Here is an 18,910-nt window from a genome sequence, read left to right on the forward strand (position 1 = left end):
ACCCTGAGAAGCCCCAGACCAGATTTCTCCTCTGGCCCGCCCTGCTCCTGGGGTGCACCAGAAACCGGCAGTGTGGGGCAGGCACGGGGCCGCACTCTCGGCTCCCGCTGCAGGCGGCCTCCCTGCCTGGGATCCTGGTGCCTGGTGCCGCCAGGCCTGGCCAGCCCCCACACTCCTTCCCCTTCACTCTGCAGCATCTGGGCTGGTGAGTGACTCACCCCGCCTCCCTCACACCCTGCCCTGCCCCTGACCCCGGCAGACCTGGCCCCTCTCCGCTCCATCTCCGCACTAGCTCCAGTGATGTGAGCAGTGCCTGCCGCACACTCCGCACCCCAGAGTCCAGAGCAGCGCACCCCGGCCTCGGGGAGGCACAGCAGGGCTCTGACGTCCCCAGCCTGGATCCCTGGGGAGAAGGCTACACAAGAGGACAGGGCCTGGCAGCGCCCGCATTTACAACACTGGCCACCCTAGACCAGGTGCCTGGCTGTCTCTGTCCATCCTCATGTTTATTTCTTACGGCCACCTCCCAAGGGAAGTAATTACCGCCCATTTTACAGATGAGAAGAGGAGGTACAGAAAGGTTGAGTGACTTGCCAAAGGCCCCCTTAGCAGGTGGTAGTGGAGGTGACTCCAAAGCCCCCTGCCTGCCGCAGCACACCTCCCCATTAACCTTGAGCCAAACTCACGGGAACCTGAGTGTGTAGGAAACGGGGCTGGATTTCGAGTCTGAAGCTCTGGTCCCAGGCCAGGCTCTGCCTTTAGCAGCTGGCTGGACCGGGCCAATCCCTGGGCCTCTTTGAATCTGTTCCCCATCCTAGTAACAGGGACAGGGATCCTGCCGGCCCACCTTCCTGAGCATGGGGAAACTCTGGAAAGTGTAGTTTCGAGGAGGGCGTTGCGAGGTGGATTAGAGGCCTGGCGTCTTGAACCACGGAAAGAGGTGCTGGTGTCCACTCTGGAGCCGGCCACAGCTTCGGACAGGGCAGGCTGCGGGCCACGGGGCTCCCCACACGCTCCGCAGGCTGCCTGCTGTTCCCTCCGTCCTCCCCGAGCCCAGCTGACTCCGCCCCTGCAGCGGGCGCCCGGGGCCCCGCCAAGTCGGTGCCACAGCGCCCCCTAGAGGCCACATGGGAACACTGCCCTGCCACCAGGAGTGTTCCTTCCTGGACCCCTTTCTGGACCCCTGACCCTGCTCAGTTCTAAAGCGAGAAGAAGGATCAGAGAGGGTCTGTGTGGCCAAAGGCAAGCCCTACACTCCAGGCTACTCCCTGGCCTTCCTGCGCACAAAAGAAGGGCATTGAGCTGGGAGTGGTACAAGAGAAAGAGTCCCAGAAGGGCTAGAAGTCCAAGGACCTGGATTCTAGCTGTGTGACCTGGGGCGTGTGTCCTTCCTTCTCTGGGCAACAAAGGCGTGCAGGAGGCCATCTCTCTAAGGAAAGGTACTTCCCAACACTCAGTTTCCCCATGTGTAAAATGGCCACAAGGGGCCGCTGCAGCCACAGCTGTGAAGGAAGCTGGCACCCGCATCGTCCCAGCCCAGTGACCTGTCCCCATCATGCCCCTGTGGCTTCAGCCCAGTCTCCTGCCTCCCAATGCCTTCCAGACCTGCTGGAATCACAGTGTAACCCGAATGGTTAAAAACTTCCAGGAATAGGACAATCCTCTTAATTCAGTTGATTGGGAGTGGAGTTCATTGGGACCCTTGGAGATCAAGCTATGGCAAGCAGGGCATATATCCAATGAGACCTAGAAACAGCCCTAAATCCTTTGGGTCTGTCTCAAACTCGACATACTCCTGTGGGTTTTGTGTTTTTGTGCTTCATTTCCCTGAGGTTTCCCTCTGTCTTGACAAAAGTTCCCAACACATCTTAGCCATGCTGAGGGGGACTCATGAAAGGGATCGTGTTCCGCTGGGTTTGGTCTGAGTCCAAGTAAGAATGGCATGTTCCTAAGACTGAGGGTGCTGGTGGCAGCAAAGATGGATTGAGAGATTCCTGGTGGAGAGATTCCAGGAAGCTCAGGAGGATCCAAGCCATCTGACAATGTATGAAGGCCAGAAGCAGGTACTGTTGGGGCCGAGGGTCCTTAGGCACCATCTGGTCCAATGCCCTCATCCCCTCCTTAGTTGTTCACTCACTCATTCCTTTAACAAGCTCAGACAAAGTGCCTTCAGGGGGAAAGTGAGGCCAGAGACTGCAGGGCTCGCTCTTGGTTGCTTGCACGGTTGTCTCAAAACAGCTCTGCTCATCGGAAGCCCATCTCTGACCTTAGAAAGTTCTGAAAACTGTTAGAGGCCAGGTGGGCAGTGCAGGGAGGGCAAGATTTGGAGCCAGGCCAACCTTGGTATATGTGACTTGGGCAAATGACTCCCCTTCTCTGAGCCTGTCTGCTCATTGGCAAGTGGAAGCAACAGTATCTATCTCCCATGGCTGTTGTGAGAAGCAAGGTGATCTGAGAAGCAATGACACACGGAACATCCCTGTCCCACACCTGTCATAGGAACCTCCCCAGCTGCCATGGCCGGGTCAGGAGGCCGCACTTTCAAGGCCCCGGGGCTCATCCCGCCATTGACCGTGCTCACGGCACCATCCCACAATTACCAACCCGCACATCTTACCTCCGGCACAGGACCGAGAGCCCCACGGGGAAGGACACTTCATCTGTTTTCCCTCCAGTTTTCTTTCTTTCCAGCCCCGATGCAGAAAGGTCACCAATAAATATTTGTTGAATGAAGGAACAGATGACTGAAATGATCTGAAGAGTGGATGAAAACAGAAGCTCCAGTGAGAGTTTCATAAAGAGACAGCGTTGAGACTCCTACCTCCCCCCCCCCCGCCTTTCCTCACTAACTTTTCTTTTTTTTTTAAGATATGTTTATTTATTTGAGAGAGAGTGAGTGAGCACGGTGGGGAGGGGCAGAGGGAGAGGGAGAGAGAATCCCAAGCAGACTCTCCGCTGAGTGCAGAGCCCGACGCTGAGCATGGAGCCCAACGCGGGGCTCAATCTCACGACCCTGAGATCATGACCTGAGCCAAAATCATGAATCCAATGCTTAACCAACTGAGCCACCCAGTGCCCCTTTCCTCACTAACTTCTAACCTCACACTGTACTGTGTCTCCTGGCTTGTACTTGGTGGAGGTGTCCATCTCCTTGAACTTCCCTTTGGTTTCATGAGAACCCCCAGACAGTCCCAGTGGTTCCCAGCCTAGTAAGAGGAGCAGAGAAGAGAATGATCCTCCTGTCTGGGCCTGAGGTGGGGAGAGAGCACCAGAGCCCCAGGCCAGGAGGGCCAGCAGCAGCCTCCAGCCGTAGAAGAGACTCGCAGGGGTGTGGGGCTCAGTGAGATCAAAGCACTGGAGGTTTATGAGTCTTGGAACAAGAGCTGTTGGAGCCAAGAGGGTTTTCCAAGGCCATCCAGCTGTCATTCTTCATTCCTCCACTATCCGCTCCTTTACCCATTCTTCCCTTTGGCAAGCACAGACCCAGGGTCTTCTCGTGGGGGAAACTGAGGTCCCAGCAAAGAACCTACATGTTCGAGGTTGCCCATCTTCTTCTCAGTTCTTTGTGCCATCATTGCTTCCCACATAGGGCATTTCCGACAAGCTTCTGCTTACAGGCACTGCTTGTCTCTGTATTCATAGGGGGCTCAATAATTGTTTGAGGTCAGACAGGGCAGGAAGAGCACCAGCTTTGGAGCCAGGCCAAACTGGATTTGAGTCTTTGCTCAGTCACTTATAAGCTGTGTCGCCTCAGACAAGTTACCTGACGTCTCTGAGCTAGAGTTTCTTCTTCTGTAAAATGGGCATAATCCTCTCCGCTTTGTTGGAACAGAGTCTAGATTCACATCCTGGCTCCACCGCTTAGGAGCTGTGCAATCTTTTTGGCAAGTCATTGAATCCCTTGAAACATGTTTCCTCATGCATGAAACGAAAATATGAACAGCATCATGAGGTTGCTGTGAGGACTAAGGAAGGTAATATATATAAAGCCCTTAGCATGGCGCCTTGCATATAGTAAGTGCTTGATAAATGTTTCTCCCTCCCCTTTCTCCTGTTCTTGTCCTTGGTCGCCCAGCTCCTTTGCAAAGGAATTCTCCACGGGGTGGCTGTGCCTCCCCAGTGTAGAAGCCAGAATTAGCCTTCCAGGCTCCCTGGCAGCTGGAACACAGACACGTGACCTGAATCTCCCCCCAGCCAAACCCAAGGCATAAGCCTGCAAACTGAGAGCTACTGATATAACGAAGGAGGTGCCCTGTGGGGTCCATTCTGGCAGGAGTGCCCACGGGGACAATGGAGCAGCAATGCCAGAGCCTTAGTGGCAGCATCGGGTGGAACATGCCACTGAATCTATGCCCACAGACAGGGGCAAGCATGGGGCTTCCTCCAGCTGCACGGGCTGCAAGCTTCCTTCTCTGGGAGTTCTTCCTGGGGATTCTATGACACACCTAACATCCCTTAACAAACTGGCTTCAGAATGTGGCTTCCAATCTGTGCAGGTAAAAACCCTGCCCGAATCAGAATTTAGTAAAAAAAAAAAAAGGGAGGGGTGGGGGGTGGGGAGAGGCCGGCAAAAGATTCCTAAGAAATCTCTGCTTGGATGTCTGACTTACTTAGCCCGCTCAGGCTGCCATACACAAATACGAGAGTGGGCAGCCTCCACAACAGAAATTTATTTTCTCACAGTTCTGGAAGATAGACGTCCGAAATTAAGGTGTCACAGGTTTGGTTTCTTCTGAAGCCTCTCTCCTTGGCTTGCAGATGGCCGCCTTGTCGCTGTGTCCTCCCACGGTCTTTCCTCTGTGAGAGCACACCCCTGCTGTCTCCCTTGGTGTCCAGATTTCCTCTTCATATAAGGACGCCAGTCAGAGTGGATTAGGGCCCACCGTAATGGTCTCGCTTTAACTTAATCATCACTTTAAAGGCCCTATCTCCAAGTTCAGTCACCTTCTGAGGTAATAGGGGACAAGGCTTCAGCATACAGATTTGAGGAGCTACAACTCATCCCAGAACGGTGTCAACAGACCTTGTAATTCAGCGTGTCCCCAAGTGACTCATCTCCCACCCCAACTGCCTCCACTCAGTGCCTTCTCATCTCAGTGGGTGACGACTCCTCTCATCCAGTTGCTCAGACCAAAGATTCAGAGACATCCTAGATTCCCTTCTTTTATACCAACATGCAATCACTCAAAAATCCTCTTGGAGCCACCTTCAAATTACGTCCAGAGCCGACGGACCTGACCATCTCCACTGTGAGTGCCCCAGTCTCTCGCCTGCATTACCTCCCTCCAAACTGGTCTCTCTGCTTCTACCCCTGGTCCCTTGACCCCTTACCAAACTATAGCCGAAGAGATCCTTTTAAGACATCACTTAGATGGTGCTACACCTCTGCTGGAAGCCCCATGTGTTAGTCATGCTCATCAACGCTAGCTGCTGTAAGGACCTCAAAAATCTCCCTGGCTTAATGTGATGAATGTCACTTGCTCACACAAGGAACAACCTGGTTGGGCAGCTCTCCTGAAAACGCCCCTCCAAACAATGAACTCAGGCATCCAGGCTCCTTCTATCCTCTGCTGTCTACCATCTTGGAGTCCTTTGCTTTCTTTCTTTTTTTTTTTTTTCCTTTTTTAAGATTTTATTTATTTGAGAGAGAGAGAGAGAAAGCACAAGCAGGGGGCAGGGCAGAGGGAGAAGCAGACTCTCCACTGAGCAGGGAGCCCAATGTGGGGCTAGATCCGTATGATCATGACTTGAGCCAAAGGCAGACACTCAACCGACCGAGCCACCCAGGCACCCCTGGAGTCCTTTGCTTTCAACTCTGCCTTTAGTGGCTCCCCATTTCACTGAGCGTCAAAACCAAGTTCTTTAGAGTGCCCCACAAAGCCCTGTGTGATACAGCCATGCCTTACCTCTCTGACCCCCACTGCTTTTTCCTCACTTGCTCTGCTCCAACTACATTGGCCTCCTTACTCGTCTTTAAACATACCAAATATGTTCCCTTCTGACCTTTGGGTCTTCACACACCCATGCCCTGTGCCCAGATGGATCTCCTACCTCATACCTGCTTACCTATCTCCCTCACTCTGTCAGGTCATTGCTTATATTTCAGCCTCTCAATGACCCCAGCCTTGGCCACCCTATTCAACCTTGCCATCCTTCCCTCCCTACCACAGCACTCCAACCCCCCTCACCATTCCCTACTTCTCTTTGCACTTACCACCTTAGAATACATCATGATCATTTATTTGTGTATTACATTTGTTGTTTTCCCCTCCCCCTACCTATAATGTAAGGTCTGGAGAGGCAGGGATCTTTGCCTCTTCTGTACATTGAACAGTGCCTGGCATAGAAGGAACATAATACATTTTTACCCCATAAGGGTTGTTGAAGGAATGACATAAGAATCAGAATGGTTGTGCTCGCTTCGGCAGCACATACACTAAAAAAAGAATCAGAATGGTTATCTGTCCTACATGGGCCAGTGTAAATGCAACTATTATTAAAATATGGAGTTCTGGAAGCCCAAGGTAGGCAGTGATGAGATATGTGTTGTCTAGTTTCTTCTAACAGCACTGGAGAGCTTAGAGAAAGAGTAGTGTACTCAAATTCTTAAGTTCTGGGCTTTATGGGCAGTCAGAAGACCAGGGACTTTCCATGGCTACACTGAAAAGGTCTCTTATTTCCTGTATTTACCAGGCTGACATAGCTAAGAGTTCATCCCAAAGGAATTTCCCAAGTTGCCAAGTCACAGCATCAGTTGAAATCACAACCTTGCCAAGTCTCCTATGTAAAAATTAAACAGTTGATCTGGAAACGGGGCACTCACAAAATTGGAATGGAAATATATGCAAGGATTTCCTTGACTTACAATACCCCAAACTCCAAATTATCCTCACACTCCACCTTACCACCCTTTACTGCCTCCAAAATTATAAATAAGTCAGATCTCTGGAAGAGAAGGTACATTATAAAGTCAAAGCTTAGAGAGAAAGGGTTACCCACCAGGAGAATTTCAAGATGTTGCTAATCTGTATCAGCAGAAATGAGAAGACTGGGTTTGAGAATTCATTCTAATTTTTGATCAGGCTGAATTAATCAATATGGAGGCATTCACCAGAGAGTCACAGTTCAGCTAGCTACTAGTTTGAGTTTCTGGGAGTGGGTCTAAATATTTGCTCAGTTGGTTGGCAGATACTGAACTCAGTGTGGCTTATACAAAATAAAATTGAGTTTCCAGAAAACTCCTGTTGTAATAAAGAAGGAATGCAACCAGTTAAGGAAATGGGAATGTTGGAGTGGAGTTATCATATGGAACCCATTCAACGATTCTCCAACTATGAGAGCCCAGAAGACACTGTGTAGACTCTGGCAATTAAGATATACCTAGACAAGAGGGAACACAGCATCTGAAAAGCACAGTAGCAGTGTTCTATGAGAATGTGGGTGAGAGATGCTACCACTGAATGAGAATCCCTATTTCAATAACAATGAGATTCTACGTGGCAGAGGACAAGTAGGGACATTTTAATGCTGGACGGCTAGAAAAGTAGGTAGAATGATAAAATCTGTAGGGATCTATGATTATTATGGTCAGTTGGTCATGGGTCTCTAAAACCAAAATATAGGGGCGCCTGGGTGGCTCAGTCGGTTAAGCGTCTGCCTTCAGCTCAGGTCATGATCCCAGGGTCCTGGGATCGAGCTCCACATCGTGCTCCCTGCTCAGCAGGAAGCCTGCTTCTCCCTCTCCCACTCCCCCTGCTTGTGTTCCCGCTCTCGCTGTCTTTCTCTCTCTCTCTGTCAAATAAATAAATAAAATCTTCAGAAAATAAATAAATAAAAAAAATAAAACCAAAATATATCAGCAGCCCACCAAGGGCCTGATTCAGTCAGGATTCCATTTTAAATAACAGAACAAACCTCACTTTTTTAACAGAAAGGAATTTAATACAGAGCATTAGGTGCTTACAAAATCATAAGAAGACTGGATGAGCAGACTCTAGATTGGGCATCTAGGAATAGCTTCCAGATTAACACCACAGAACCAGCCCCAAGGGAACTCCTGGTCTGTCACAATCAGAAAGCTTGGGAATCTGTAAGCCAGAACCAGATCTGTTGACCCTAGGACCATATAGTACCTACTAGATCTATACCAGCAAAAACATTCCCCACTCTAGACCTCTCCCCACTCGACTCATGTCCCACAGAAGTGTAAGTGACTGGGAAAATCTAAAGTGCATCTACAGCCATAGCTGTAAGGGAATCTGGGAAAGCTAGGTCTGAGATTATCCACCTTTAGAGTACAGGAATGCTCACTAGAAGGATGTGGGACTGATATGAGCAAGTCGGTCTTCCATATGTGCCCCAATTCCCTATCCCGCACTCCAAAAAGAAAACTTTAGGTCAAAAAGAGGCCTGTCTCAAGCCCCATGATAGAGAATGACAGACTCATCTAAGCCCAAAACCAGAACTAGCAAAGCAAAACCACATTGTTTTTGTCCTGTTTCCCTCTGTACCTAACACATGACCTGCTAATAGACTATGGCAGACTGTTTGCACAAACTGGCCTCAGTTATGGCCCTCCCTATATCCATGTCCTTGCCATGTGACTTTGTAGCTCCCACCTTCAAGAAGAGTCTATTTCCCCTGTTCTTGAATCTGGTCAAAGCTGCGACTTGCTTTGGACAGTAAGATGCAGCCAAAGTGATTACTTAGAGCCTAAGCCTCAAGAGGCTTTGTGTCTTCCACTCACTCTCTTTGGACACTTGCTTGAGCTAGCCAGCTGGAGGATGAGAGTCATGTGTCTCATTCACCCCCAGCACCCCCAAACAGCATGTAGCCAAGCCCCAGAGGCAGAGCCACTAGCCAACTTGCAGCTGACCATAGATGCATGAAGGAAAATAGAACTGCCCAGTCTAAACTGCCAACTGCAAAATAATGAGCTAAATAAATGGTTGTCATTTGAATTCACTAAATTATGGGTTGCTTTGTTACAAGCAAAAGTCAACTGATAGAAAACCTAACCAACACTCAATTGGTTCTCCCTTCACCTCCTTTCTGTTCCTTCTTAATCCCAAAGAACAAATGGGTCAAAGTCCAAGTTTTATTTGCAGTAGGAAAGCTTTATTAGGAACATGAGATCAGGCAAGGAGTGGGGTCACCCCCAGACCAGACAGTGGAAGAGAGGTCTCCCGAACCTTCCCAAGAGAGGGAGTCAATGGGCAGCCAGAGGCATACAGGCCCACTCAGCCCAGTCCCAAATGAGCTCTGGGGCTCGTTGCCAGCTATTCCTGATGCCAGAAGACAATGAGCAGATTCGTTGGGGGACTGCCTGTCTGGAGGACACTCAGCTAGGGCAGGGCCAGGAGAGTTTACAGGTGCTCTAGTATCGATTCTGGTAGCCTGTGGAGAGATGGAAGAGACGTAAGAGTATGAAGAGAGAACTTAGAACAGGAGAAAGAGAGACTGGGACTTAAAGAAAGATGGGCACACCGGGAGCAAGGAGACTGGAGCTCAAAGAGCTAGAAGGACCTTGGGGTCCCAGTGGCCCCCATCTAATTCCTAAAGCTCTCCTGCAGCAGCCCTAACATACACTCTCCCATTTCTTTCCTTTTTTTTTTTTTTTAAGATTTTATTTATTTATTTGACAGAAAGAGAGAGAGCACAAGCAGGGAGAGCAGCAGAGGGAGAGGGAGAAACAGGCCCCCACTGAGCAGGGAGCCCAATGTGGGGCTCAATCTCAGGACCCTGGGATCATGACCTGAGCCAAAGACAGACACTTAACTGACTGAGCCACCCAGGTGCCCCGATACTTTTCCATTTCTGAGGATGAAGGCTCATGAGCCTGGCCCCTCCTCCACTCAACAGGTTTGTTAGTAAAATTCTTGGATATTGAGGCAAGGGTGGCCCCAGCCCATACATCCATGGCCCTGCAGTGCCACTTAACACACAAAACCACACCAGACACCCTAGAGAAGGACAGCTCCCATGCACCTCAAGGCTTCTCTGAGCTAAGCATTCCCAGTTGTGTTACTCAGGCTTTTACTACAATTTCATATTAAATTTTTATTTTATGAAATTCAACATGCATAAGGAGAAACTTTCTCTGACCTGGAGACCACTTCACTGTGTGACTCTTCTACATTTAGATTATTATGTTCAGTATATGTCCCTTTAGATGGTTGCACCATATAACTGACTTGTATGAGCCAACCACTGACTACAACACCTGAACCTCTTTTATACCTGAACTGTTGCTGATCCAGGTCTCCCCATCCTCATGATGATTAAAAGTACTGGCTGTGGAGACCCACAGAGCTGAGTCCCTCATTTATTAGTTGTATGACCTTGAATAAGCTGCATATCTTCTCTGAACCTCATTTTCCTTATCTCTAAAACGGGTATAACAATACCAACCTCATAGGGTGTGGTGGGAAATATATAAGATAATGCACAATTTCCAACCCATCTCCTATGCTATTGAGACTCAGGACATGTGTAGATTTGGTCCTAGCCTCACCCAAAGTTCTGTCAAAATTAATGATAATTCAGAAACATGGGCAAGTATATGACCCCTCACTAGAGACCTCCCTAAAATCTAGTTCTGTTCAGAATATGCATTCTCCAGAAAGCTCAAAGATACTCAAAAAGGGGTGGTACCTTGACAGCTTAACACCTGTGCCTCCCTGACCCCAAAAGCTAGAGTTGTTCCTTACCTTGTTTATCATCACATTCACCAGATTTGGAGGAAGAGGACTGGGACTGAGATGGTCTTCCACTTCTTCCTTTGGACCCACTTCCTTCTTCATAGCCACCACCACTTCCTCCTACAGAACTACTTCTTCCCCCAGAGCTGCCTCCACTTCCTCCCCTGCCTCCACTTCCTCCTCCAGAACTACTTCCTCCTCCGTAGCTGCCTCCACTTCCTCCTCCAGAACTACTTCCTCCACCATAGCTGCCTCCACTTCCTCCTCCGTGGCTGCCTCCAGTTCTTCCTCCAGAACTACTTCCTCCACCATAGGGGCCTCCACTTCCTCCCCAGGATCCTCTCCCATGACTGCCTCCACTTCCACCTTGATATCTACTTCTGCCACCTCCAAAGTGATTTCGTCCAGATTCATGAGATACACTGAGAAGGAAAGATAACACAGAGAGAAAAATTAGTGACCCCACATACATATTCAAGGATGGACCTGGACAGAGTCAGGACCCAAATGTGAATCTTCCTAAGGTTTCCTTCTGCAAGGTAGAGGATAGGCTGGACTGGCACCACAGCTTGAAGGGAGAGCCTCCCTCTCCCTGGAGCAAGGACTAGTCTCTTCTCTCATTGTTACCAACCTCCTTTCCCAAAGCCCAAATGCCTTGAGGTTCCCTTACAGGATGAAGAAGTCCTCAACCCATCAGACCCTTGTGTACAGGAACTTCCCCAGCTGCCTCTATCCAGAGGGACAGATGTAGTGTCAGGAGCTTAGAAATTCCTAGGGATTCCACAGAGTCCTGGGGAACCTACAAGTCCTCCTGGCCACCCTCAAGGAGGCTGTGGTAGGTCTTAATTTCCTGCTCCAGCCGTGTCTTGATGTTGAGCAGAAGGCTGTATTCCTGATTCTGGCATTCAATCTCTTCCTGGATCTCAGCGATCTGGCCCTCGAGGTTACTGATCTGCTCCTGCAACTGCTGCAACTGGCCACAGTAGTGGTTCTTGGTGTCTGCGACACCAAGTCCTGCGACAAGGAGCATCCCCTCCTTGTCGCAGGACTTCTCCAGGGCTGATTTCTAGGAGGCAGGAGGAGGCTATAAGAGGGATGCTACATCATAGCTCCTCCCCTTCCCACTCCAGTGATCATGCCAAGCCTTCAGTGCCTCACTCTGGCAGAGGATATAGAGCAGAACTACCAACCTTGCTGAGCTGAGACTGCAGCTCAATCTCCATCTTCTGGATGCTGTGCCAGAGCTGGGTCACCTCCTTGTGGTTAGACTCCATCTCCTGTCCACTATTCATCACCTCCTGCTCTATCTGGCTCATCTGAAAACCCAAGAGCTCAATGAGAACCAGGCTGTATCAGAGACTACCATGGGCAAGGCTCTGCCCCACTTATCAGGACATTTGCCTCCAGGGCCAAGAGTGAGCCAAAAACAAAGACAAGTCATCCTGAGTTCTGGGTCTGCTAGTTAGCCAAGGTAATCCAATCCTCTCAACTTAACATTCCCTCTCAGCAAGGCTTCAAGACTCTTCACACTTGTCCCCAAACCACCTTTCTAACCTTATTTCAAACTGACCCCAAACACACACACACACACTACAGATATGCCCTCATGTGCCAGGGTCTATGCTAGGCACTGGAGGCCCATCAGAGAGCTCAGTGTGGCATGAGAAGCACACCATGTACCTCTACTAGATTCTGATGGCACATAGCCTTACATGAGTTGTTCATGCTCTGCCTTGTTTACATATGTAATAAACTGTGAGCTTCTTGAGGGCAGCAGTCTTATTTGGCTCATCTCTGAGACATCAGGACTTCACATAAAACCTGGTACTGACAAGCTACTCAATAATTGTGTTTGCGGTTTAATGAATGAAGATGGACAGATGATAGCTGGACTAAGAGATAGAGGGGTGGGAGAATAGAGAGATGGGGTGGAGGAGTGGAAGGATCCATGGAAGAGAGAGAGAAGGTTGAATGGGTAGCCCATTCTGCTGACCTGAGTCTCATATTGCTCCTCAATGTCCCTACGGTTCTTAGCACTGATCTGCTCATACTCCTTGCGCATGTCATTGAGGATCTTGGTGAGATCTTTGCCAGGAGCAGCATTTATCTCCACACTGACATCTCCAGAGTTCTGCCCAGTCAGCTGGTTCATCTCCTGCCAGGAACAAAGGAGATGTGAGGTCAAGGGGTGGGATCCTCTCCACCAACTTTTAGCCCTCCCCACTCCCTCCCCAGAGGTACAAAAAAGAGGCACAGCTGTGAAGGCAAAGCCCAACCACCACCATAGGCACTGCAAAGGAGGCACTGAGAGTGTCCTTAAGAGTCAGGGAAAGGATGTCTCCCAGGCAGTGTCCCATAGCTGTCCCCTCACTGTCTCTGCACTTCTGTTCCTCCTTCTCCTCAATAAGCCACAAGTAGCCAGGGCTGTACCTCCTGATGATTCTTCTTGAGGGCAACCAGTTCCTCCTGCAGAGACTCATACTGCATCTCCAGGTCAGACTTTTGCATGGTCAGATCATCTAGCACCTTCCACAAGCCATTGATGTCAGCATCCACTCCTTGTCACAGGCTGTTCTCCATCTCATACCTGCAGACCATCCACAGGTAGGAAATGAGCAAGAGGGCACCAGTCCCTATTGGGACCTTCAGAGCACTAGGGGGTAGAGAAAGATTTATGACAGCAGAGGGAGTGGGGGAGCAGGACTCACTTCATCCTGAAGTCATCCAACGTCATGCAAGTGTTGTCAAGATCCAGGAGAATCTTATTGCTGTTCACTGTGATGTTCACAATCTAAAAAAAAAAAAGAGGAGATGGCATGGAACTCACGCTTCCCTGCTATGACTCACTGCTGGGAGGGCAAGAAGCCAGGCAAAGCCATAAGAGATGAGGACCCCATCCAGGAAGATGATTAAGAGGTAAGAGGAGCTTCCAACAGCTACTACAAGGCACAGACCCCTCACAGGCTTCAGCAAGGATGTCCAGTATGGCATTCATTCATTCATTCATTCATTCATTCAACAAATATTTGAAGATTTACTACAAAAGACACTGTGGAGTTTAGAGATCAATGAGATATTGCTACTCAAGGAGCCCACAATCAACTACCACATCCAAAGTTATCATAGAAGAGATCAAGGAAAGGAGAGATGACATATGGCTATAGGAGATCAAGAAAGACTTCAGGGAGGAGGTGACAACTGAATTGGTCCCTGAAGGATAGCTAAGATTGCACATGGATAAAGAGATCAAAGAGGTTTGGGGTAGAAGAAACAGGATATCTAGAGGTTGTTTATCAGAAGTTGTAAAGGCAAGGGGAACAAGTGGGAACAGCAAATTAGCTAGACTGTGAGCTCCTCAAGACAGAGACCAAGTCTGGTACATCACCATGTCTGCCAAGGGCAACATTGAGGGTAGTCATTCACTAAATTGAGTGAATAAATAAATGGATAGATGGACATGTGGATGGATGGATGAGTGGATAGATGGATGGATGGTGGGAGGATGGGTAGATGGGGGGAGCATGTGGGAGGAATGGAAGAGTGGATATATTACTTCCATCCCCAGAGTTCTAGATCCTGTTCATCACCTAAACAACTAGCATGTGTACCTGGAAATATCAAGACAGGCCTCTATAGAAGCCCAGGAGAAGTAGGAAGGAAGAAACACAGCTTCTAATTTTCCAAACTAGAAAGCTCTAAATTCTTAGGGCATGAGAGGAGAGACAGGCACAGATTTTCTCCTCTCTTGAGCCATATGATCTACCTGTTTAGGGCAGTAGCACTCTTAGCTCTTTTTCATAGGATTACAGAAGTTTCAAACCAACAGGGACCTAAGAGCTGGTCTGCCCATCTTCTGCATTAAATGCACAGGAGAACAGGTACAGAGAGGCATCAGGTTTCCCAAGATCACACAGTGAATTGATGGCAGACCCAGGACTGCATCACTGGCTCTCAGGGGAGTGCCTCCATCTCTATGCTCCCTCCACACTGCCTCTTCATTCCCATCCTGGGACCAGGCCAAGAGGAGACCCCCCACATCCAGTCCCAGGCTCCCCCATGTTAATCTAAGCCTCTTCTCTGCTCTGCTCAGACTCTGAAAGTTAGGAACATGGTGATGAAAGCCCACAGCACAGGCCAAAGTCCCAGCCCTGGTGCCATCAAGAACCAAACACAGTTTGCTTCTGATGAAAGTATAATGTTTCCAAAAAATGGACCCCCTGACTGTTACCTAAGCTTAGAGTCTAGCATCTGACATTTTTTGGAAGATAAGGCATGTGAGTGTGTGTGTGTATGTGTGCGTGAGTGTGAGAGAGAGAGACAGAGAGACCAGGAGAGAAGGAACAGAGTTTCCCCACTTACCTGGTTCTTGAGGTCTTCGATAGTGTCATAGTAGGAGGAGTAATCCCTATGGAAGGCCCTAGGCCCCTGCTTGTCATACCAGTCTCGGATCTTATTCTCCAGTTCCTTGTTGGCATTCTCCAGTGCTTGCACTTTATCCAAGTAGGAGGCCAGCCGGAAATTGAGGTCCTGCATGGTGGTCTTCTCATCAGCAGAATACCACCAGAATACCACCAGAATACCACCAGCACCACTGTCAAAGCCACTGCCAAAGCCCCCAGACCCCCCAAAGCCTCCTCCAAAACCACCACCAAAGCCTCCTCCAGAACCACCCCCAAAGCCTCCTCCAGAACTACCACCAAAGCCCCCAGAGCCCCCAAAGCCTCCTCCAGATCCATCCCCAAAGCATCCTCCAGAACCACCACCGAAACCCCTAGAACATCCACCAAAGCTACCAGCACTAAAACCACCCCCAGATCCTCCACCGTAGCTGGAGCCGAAACTGCCACCACCTCCCCTCCCACAGGCCCCAGAGCTCCCCGCTCCGTAGCTACTGGAAGAGCTGAATCGGCCCCCTCCTCCACCAGCCCCTGAGCAGCTCATGCGGCTGAATGAGGACATCATGCTGCCCCCACTGCCCCCAGAGCTGTTGCAGCCCCACGGGGAGGACATGAACTGTCTGCAGCTCATGGCTGGCCCTGCTGCTGCTCGTGGGCTAGGAAGCAGTCGTCAGATTGTTGCTAGCTCCCAAGTGCAGGGTACAGAGCTGTCCCCAAGGCTTCCTACTTATACCCCCAGCTGAAGGTGGCACACCTAGGTGTGCCCTCTGTCTGCACCAGCCTCCCCCCACAGACCTGAAGGAGGTCTGGGATCGGGAGGCGGCAGGGCTGCCCCGGGCTCAGCGTTCTTTGGTGACTGCCCGGAGGCAGCCCAGCCTTTCTCCATTGTGTGGGGTAATTTAGTGATATTAGGCTGTCAGGGGCACCATAAATCAGCTCTGCTGCCAAGGGGGTACCTAGATCCTAGAGTTTGGTCTCTAGCTGGCCCGACTGCCAGTCTGACTTAGCCCCTCTGGGATAGAAACTCCCAGGAGTAGAGTCACCTCCCCCATTGATGATTATCACCATCTGTCCCCCTCCCTGCTCCCACCTTGTGCCCACTGTGGGGGAGCTAGGACTGGGGTACCAAGGAGTTACCATAGAGGACGGGGGAGCCCCTGCCCACAGAGAGCTGCCAGTAGAGTGAGGAGCCCAGCCCCTGCCCTCTCAGAGCCCCAGTCTGATGGGGAGCCCAGTCCTTGCTCTCAGAGACTCCAGTCTGATGAAGGAGACAATGGCATGGCAGAGAGGCTGAGACGGTGACAAAGCAGCACGCCCACCAGCACTCGGACCCGGCAAGCCGGGCTCACACAAAGGACGCAGGAGAAATAAGGCAGTGCTGATGTTGGCTGACCTTTGAGCAGGAAGGCAAGAGGCTGGACTGTCCTGGTCCTTCATCAGGGCCCAGCAGTGGGTACGGAATTGACCTTGGTTGACTGCCCAGCCCGTACTGAGCCCTGGGAGGGGGATCCAGAGATGTGTGGCTTTTCCAGCCCTCCTGGAATTTGCAAGCCCCCTGCTCTGGGCAGAAAGTCGGAAGTATGTTCTGGTGAGCAAGGCCAGAAGACAGAGGTAAGGAAGGCAGGGGGCTCTGGTGCCAGACTACCTGAGTCAACCCCAGCTCCCTGCTCATGAGCTATGTGACTTCGGCAAGTTATGTAAGTACTCGGTGCCTCTGTTCCTTCCTCTGTAAAAAGATGATGTTAATGGTATGTCCATCTCTTAGGAAGAGAAGCATGAGAAGTGCTCGAGAAACAGTTTGACTGCCTCTGATCATTCAACCACAGCAGCCCTCTGGACTCTGCCCTCACCTGCATCTTTGCCATCAGCTCGCAGCTGCTCTCCCTGCCTCTCTCAGGCCTGACTCTTCCTTTCCACACCCGGGTGTGACCCCATCACTCCAGGCACTTCCCTTCACCTCCAAGATAAGGTCCACCTTCCTGGCACTCAAGGCCCATACCGATCTTTCCATTCCAGCCCCATCTGCTGTCATTGCCCAGACCCCCTAACCCAATCCTGCAATCCTCCCGACCGCCCTTCAAACCTCAGATAATGCTCAGAGCTTCCAGTTTGCTCCAATTCAAATATCCCTCCATCTTTTCTACCCAGAGACTCCTACTCATCTTTGGCGACCCATCTCTGTGCCCCCTCCTTCTTGAAGCCCTCCTGTGTCCTCTCCCTTTGGCTTTGCACTTTGCTCCATTGTTCAATCTTGTACTTGTCCCAGTACCCAGCATCATGTCTCATCCAACTAAGATCCCAACACATATGGAATAAAAGAAGGATAACCGGTCATTCCAGGTAGGAGATGCTAAGAACTAAAGATGAGAAGAGAGACTCCAGGTGGTTAGCAACAGCTTCTGGAAAAGGCAATGACCTCTGGGCTGTAGCTACAGGATGCTCAGGCTTCATAAAGGACCAATGTTTCTTGAGATGCTTTTAGGCAACACACGGAGACTCTGTGAAATAATTTTGAGTCACTTGGTGAGAAAAACATTCCTTTTTCTATTTTTCAACCTTCCAATCAGTCAAAGAGAAAATCTCAGTCGGACCCTACAGCCCCTTCAACACACTTCCCTAGTTGCCAATCGCAGTTTCACAAACCAAAACTGGCCTTGGGCTCAGAGCCTGTAGGAAGCAACAGCATCTAGTTAGAAGTTAAGTATTTATTTATGTCATTTCCATCTATTTCTGGCAAGTGATTCTGATTTTCATTTTTTGGTAGTAACAGAGTAGTACAGGATTTCCTTCATAAACATCTATTCGTTAAAATGACAGGTAAACTGATGTACCAAAATGCAGTAACTATTTAAATGGGTCATACAAAATATTAATATAAAATATTAAATATCAAATAAAAAATTAAACAAGGAGTACAAAAAAATCTTGAAGGCATTTTGTGAATGCCTAACACACGGGCACTTACACCACGGTTGGGGGCAAGCATGTTGTTTGTAAACCTTTCCCAGGTTGCCTGCAATGTGATTGGAGCCCTGGGAAGGCCCTAGCCTTTTTTTACCTCCTCCCCTGATCCCCATGTGATGCTGCCACCCCGGGATGTACCCCCCAGGTCTTGGATGCCCGAGCCGGATACAGGAGGGGTTGGCAGAGTTGGGGTAAGCAGGGGAGGCCAGAGCCAGAAGAGCAGCCCCTCTCGGGCCCTGCACGTGCATTCTCTGCAAATGCATTCGTGTTGGGGTAGGGGGTGGTCCTAAAAGTCTAGGTCTGACTGGGTTGGGGCAATCGGGACCTGCCTGACTGACCAGAAGCTTCCAGCTGGGGTACCCCTACCCAGCTGACTTTCGTGAGAGAGCCCATTTCCAGCCCGGGTCCAGAGCCCTCCAAACTCTGCCCTCAGCCACCTCCTCCCTCCACCATCGGGGCTGGCCCTAACCCACACACAGCTCAGAACAGCAGGTGGTAACCCTCCGAATTCCATGGCAGCTACCAGGGAAGGCTGGACTGCCGGTGGGGACACCCATGTCCCAGGGGGACAGCGAGGCGAGGACCTAACAGTTCATGTACTCCAGCGTCGACTGTCACAGCTGGCTCTCCCTGAACTTTGGACTTGGCTGGCCAATTTCCTACATGCACTGAGGAAACACTGGTCACTGCCAGCCCCCCTCCCTTCCCTGAGTGCTAAGGGGTCCAGGCCTTTCTCCCACCTCTGGGCTGTCCCTGCACATCTGCTCCGGGGCTTGTCACCCTCTCCCGAGCTCTCTCTCTGTCTCTCTGCTCTCTCCATCTGGCACCCCTCACTGCGGCTCAGGGAAA

The 18,910-nt window shown here is 50.3% G+C and overlaps 1 protein-coding gene across 1 annotated transcript; it reads right to left on the reverse strand.

The window, feature by feature from the left end:
* Positions 1-9,376: 9,376 nt before the first annotated feature.
* KRT9 (keratin 9) lies at positions 9,377-15,728 on the reverse strand. The gene is given in 8 exon segments (XM_032396463.1): positions 9,377-9,396; positions 10,710-11,122; positions 11,504-11,766; positions 11,891-12,016; positions 12,694-12,855; positions 13,131-13,287; positions 13,409-13,491; positions 15,060-15,728. Coding segments are annotated over 8 exon segments (1,893 nt in total).
* Between the last annotated feature and the right edge of the window lie 3,182 nt (positions 15,729-18,910).

Source organism: Phoca vitulina, unplaced genomic scaffold (genome assembly GCF_004348235.1).
Source record: "Phoca vitulina isolate PV1807 unplaced genomic scaffold, GSC_HSeal_1.0 scaffold92, whole genome shotgun sequence".
Lineage (NCBI taxonomy): Eukaryota > Metazoa > Chordata > Mammalia > Carnivora > Phocidae > Phoca > Phoca vitulina.